The sequence below is a fragment of the Ammodytes marinus genome (assembly GCF_949987685.1).
Source record: "Ammodytes marinus genome assembly, chromosome: 1".
Taxonomy (NCBI): Eukaryota; Metazoa; Chordata; class Actinopteri; order Uranoscopiformes; family Ammodytidae; genus Ammodytes; species Ammodytes marinus.
Window position 1 is genome coordinate 35,000,088 of NC_137230.1, and position 5,000 is coordinate 35,005,087.

At 39.0% G+C, this 5,000-nt stretch overlaps 1 protein-coding gene across 1 annotated transcript in view; it reads left to right on the top strand.

The window, feature by feature from the left end:
- The window catches only part of igdcc4 (immunoglobulin superfamily, DCC subclass, member 4), a gene marked incomplete at both ends in the record, with an annotated part of 67,509 nt that overhangs the window by 44,221 nt on the left and 18,288 nt on the right, over window positions 1-5,000 (top strand). Inside the window, 6 exons of the mRNA XM_080029190.1 lie at window positions 437-453; window positions 1,207-1,341; window positions 2,513-2,665; window positions 3,002-3,140; window positions 3,809-4,083; window positions 4,556-4,720. Coding sequence (XP_079885316.1) covers window positions 437-453; window positions 1,207-1,341; window positions 2,513-2,665; window positions 3,002-3,140; window positions 3,809-4,083; window positions 4,556-4,720 — 884 coding nt within the window. The remainder of the gene's footprint in view (window positions 1-436; window positions 454-1,206; window positions 1,342-2,512; window positions 2,666-3,001; window positions 3,141-3,808; window positions 4,084-4,555; window positions 4,721-5,000) is intronic.

Genomic DNA, 5,000 nt, shown 5'->3' on the forward strand with positions numbered 1-5,000 from the left:
ACCTCAGTCAGCGTTTTGGTTCATGGTTCTTTCCTGGTGTTATATAATATATCAACATCGTAAAGGTGCAGTGTGTAATATGACATCATCAAGAACGTTCTAGAAAGTTCTAGAATGCAACGCTCCCTGGGTAACCCCACCCCTTTCGAATAATAACAGAAGCTACAGTGGCCTTCAAGGACAAGAACAATTCTAAATTTTAAACAATGCACCTGATGACATTCCAACTATGACACTTTCAAGATGGCGGCACTAGGCCTTGGTCCAAAATAAGCAGAAATATGGACATATATGAGACCCTTTCTAAGGGAAAAACAAATAATTCTAAACATTTTTTTTCAGCTATTATGCACCAAATCCGATGTATTTATGGATATTATAATTACTTTCTACAAAATCTGCTAGGAAATAAAACCCAAAATTCTACACACTGCAGGTTTAATGAAGGACCCTGTCAGATGTATTACTGTGATGTATGAATATATAAAATAGCTTACAGGCAGTTTACTAGCAAATGTATTTCACATCAACACCAGAATGCTTGTTGTCAAAAGGCTCTGTAAACTGGTATCCTAGCTCTAGTCCCTTTGTTTACATACCAGTTTTACAGAGCCTAGGCTAACAGACAAGGTTTAGTGAAATAGTCGTAGTGAAAAAATACATGTTATGTAAAACAAATTAGCCATAACAATCTCCAAATTTAGAACATTATGTTTATGCCTGCTGTGTCTTGGTTCAACATTTTCTTTGACATCAACATTGTGAATAAGAAGGCATAAAACTGCAAAAAATAAACTGTAAATTAGGGCATCGATTCAATCTGACTGTGGCTCAGTTGGTAGAGCGGGTCGGCTGATGATCAAAGGGTTGGAGATTCGATCCCCGCCCTGCCGCTTGTGTCATAGTTGTTGTGTCCTTGGGCAAGGCACTTCACCCACCTTGCCTTGTGTGAATGTCGATAGTTAGCCTGCTGCTATCGGTGTATGAATGTGTGTGTGAATGGTAACGTGGGAAAGGAAAACAGGTCTCCCTTGTAAAAGAGTCTTCGGTCTCAATGGGATTTACCTGTATAAATAAAGGTTAAAAAAAAAAATAATAATCCAGCATTTCTTGTCTAAACTGGCAACTTTCCCATTACAATCACAAACACATTGTAACATTGACTGTCCCATAATGATGAAATAAACCGTTGTTGTGTTGTTGCAGACTCGACTGACAGTGTAAACAGAGTGGTGATCGTAGCTCCTCCTCAGAATGCCACTGTAGTGATGGGACGTCCCGCTGTGATGGAGTGTATGGCACAGGGACAACTCAGGCCTCTGGTCTCCTGGAGCAGGCAAGGTAACGCAAAGAAATTAAAAAGTATATAGGCTATATATTTTTTTAGAGCCACAGTTTACAATCATCATTGATACAATATATACGCTGCTCCATCCTTCTTGTTTTATCTATAGATAACATCATTTACAGGTGAAACTCGAAAAATTAGAATATTGTGCAAAAGTTCATTTATTTCAGTAATTCAACTTAAAAGGTGAAAAAAATATATTATATAGAATCATTACATACAAAGTGAGATATCTCAAGCCTTTATTTGTTATAATTTTGATTATTATGGCTTACAGCTTATGAAAACCCCAAACAAAACCCCTGAATTTCAGAACATTTAAATATTACATGAAATCTATAAAAAAGCGATTTTAAATACAGAAATGTCGGCCCTCTATAAAGTGCAATCATCCATATGTACTCAGTACTTGGTTTGGGCTCCTTTTGCATGAATTCCTTCCTCAATTCCAATTCATTTTCCATGATATTCTAATATTATTACCTGTATAGACACCTCAGTGGACCCACAGTAAAAGGTCACAGAGCCACCTGTTGGTCAATCTGTGAGACTACACAATGTTTTGAACATGTTCTGGTAAAGGATGTAAGATCCTTCATTCAACACTTTATAACAACTATAATCTACAACTTCAAAATCACAACAATGTCATAGTTCACATACATTTCATCAGTACTGCTTATCTCTATATATTTCATTGATAAATAAAGTACACAGCAGTTATTTTGTTTTTTTGTTATTACAAATGTTTGCTGCAACTGGATGTCAGAATTTCCTTCTAGATTGATGAAGTATCTATCTATCTATCTATCTATCTATCTATCTATCTATCTATCTATCTATCTATCTATCTATCTATCTATCTATCTATCTATCTATCTATCTATCTATCTATCTATCTATCTGTCTGTCTGTCTGTCTGTCTGTCTGTCTGTCTGTCTGTCTGTCTGTCTGTCTGTCTGTCTGTCTGTCTGTCTGTCTGTCTGTCTGTCTGTCTGTCTGTCTGTCTGTCTGTCTGTCTGTCTATCTATCTATCTATCTATCTATCTATCTATCTATCTATCTATCTATCTATCTATCTATCTATCTATCTATCTATCTATCTATCTATCTATCTATCTATCTATCTATCTATCTATCTATCTATCTATCTATCTATCCCAGATGGTAAACCCATCTCAACTGACGTGGTCGTCCTGGCGACTAACCTGGTCATCCTGGATACGAGGCGTCACCATGGCGGCGTGTACGTGTGTCGCGCCAACAAGCCCAAAACAAGAGAGTTTGTCACCGCTGCTGCTGAACTGCACGTGCCTGGTAGGAATCTGCATGTCTGTCTGTGTGTCTGCCTGTCTGTCTGTGTGTGTGTGTGTGTGTGTGTGTGTGTGTCTCTGCCTGTCTGTATTTCTGTATGTCTGTGTATATCTGTCTGTCTGTCTGTCTGTCTGTCTGTCTGTCTGTCTGTCTGTCTGTCTATCTGTCTGTCTATTTCTCTCCCTCTCTCTCTTTCTCTCTCTCTCTCTCTCTCTCTCTCTCTCTCTCTTTATCTCTCTCTCTCTCTTTCTCTTTCTCTATGTGTCTGTCTGTCTGATGCACATTTTAATTGAAAAAAGATAAACAATATATCTCTCTCTCTTCTCCTCCACCCTCCAGCCCCCCCGGTGATCCTCCAGCCCCCAGAGACGGCCTCCCTCTCTCGGGGAAACACTGCACGCTTTGTCTGCAACAGCTCCGGAGAACCTCCACCGGTGCTGCTGTGGCTCAAGAACGGCCGGCCCATCAAGTCCCACAGGCGGGTTAAAGAGCCAAAAATATCTCTGATGTTTTTTAAAATCATTGTGTTGTTTATTATTGTTGCTATTATTTCGACTATTTCGGGATGACATAATGTTAAACAAGTGATTGTTTGTTGTCTATATATTGTATGTTTCGGACCCCAGGAAGACTAGCCCTGCGTTCCATTCCCCATACTATCTACTGTTTAGTATGGTAGAAAAAATATTTAGGATGTCCCGATTCTTGTGGCCAGATTTAGGATGGTTAGAAAGAACCAGATTTCTACTACATTCGGCCGAGATTTTTAGTGTTGAAAACAGCATCCTATTTGGGCGATTCTGACCCACAATCCAGTGCGAGCCTGAAGTGACCTCACATCAACAGAGCCTCCGTATGAAAACAAACGGATATAAAAGCAAGAGGCAAGATCAAGGCATTCTATTTCTGTGTCCCAACTAGATTATTTTTATCGTCAGATGTAGTATGTAGAATAGAAAAAAAGAAAGAGTATGCGATTCGGAACGCAGGGTAGCTCTCACTCCGGTGTGTTGCTAATGGGGATCATAATATATAAAATCAAATGAAATCAAAAATATGAACCTTATCGACTTGCACATGATCACACATGGTAACCACCAGTCTCCCTGGTTATATTAATGATCTTTTTCCCCTCCTTGCCTACAGGCGGGTTAAAAGCCAGAATCCCGGGGTGCTACTTATCAACCAGCTAGCATTGGAGGACGCAGGCTACTACCAGTGTATAGCAGACAATGGGCTAGGAACGGCCTGTGCTACCGCTAAGCTAACGGTGATAGTAAGGGAAGGTTTGCCCAGTCCGCCCAGGCATCTGTCTGCTATGCCCTACTCTAGCACCACTGCTATGGTGGAATGGGAGAAACCAGAGTATAATGCAGACCAGATTATAGGGTATTCTGTGCACTGCCAACGCGCAAACGCAGGTGTGTGTGTGTGTGTGTGTGTGTGTGTGTGTGTGTGTGTGTATGTATTTGTGTGTGTGTTTGTACCATAGGCATGTCCACATATCCCCAAATAATATTTTTTTTCAATAGTTTCATATGTGTAAAGGCCTACGTACCTTTTTAGTTGAATTCTTTGTATCCCACTTGAATTATATTTTATTTTCCAAGTTTATTAGACATTAGGTTAATTTATATATATTTTTACAATTTATTCATGTATGTATTTTTTATATATTTTTTACTTTACTTGAAATAATAAAATGTATTTATTATTATTATTATTATTATTATTATTATTATTATTATTATTATTATTATTATTAATAATATTATTAATCATATTCATTTATTTTTAAATAATTGCCACCCATTACCAACCTTTGTTTTAACCTTTTATCTGTGTGTAAAGTGCTCTATAAATAAAGGTCAATTCCCTTTCCTCTTTTCCCAGGCTCTGATAATGTTGAATACCAGTTTGCGATGAACAACGACACTACAGAGTATCTGTTCAAAGAGCTGCTTCCTCACACGGCTTACACCTTCTTCGTCGTGGCGTATTCACCGATGGGCGCCAGCCGGCCCTCGCTGCCTGTTACCGTGGAGATGCTGGAGGACGGTGAGTAAACAAACTAACGCCGACTTTTAAAGGTGCAGTCAGTGATTCCGGGGAACGCTTGTTGAAATCACTTATGGTCAAAATCAGTGAATATCTCCTCATGATCCACTACTTGTCTGTACTGTCTGTGAACTGAAAAAATATCTAGTGTAAATACACAGCCTATGCTCCGTAAACGGGCATGTTGCTAGCTACGGTGGCCCCTTTTTTGTTTACATACCATACACAAGCATTATCCAGAATCACTGACGCCACCTTTAAGCCAACCTTACACCAAAAA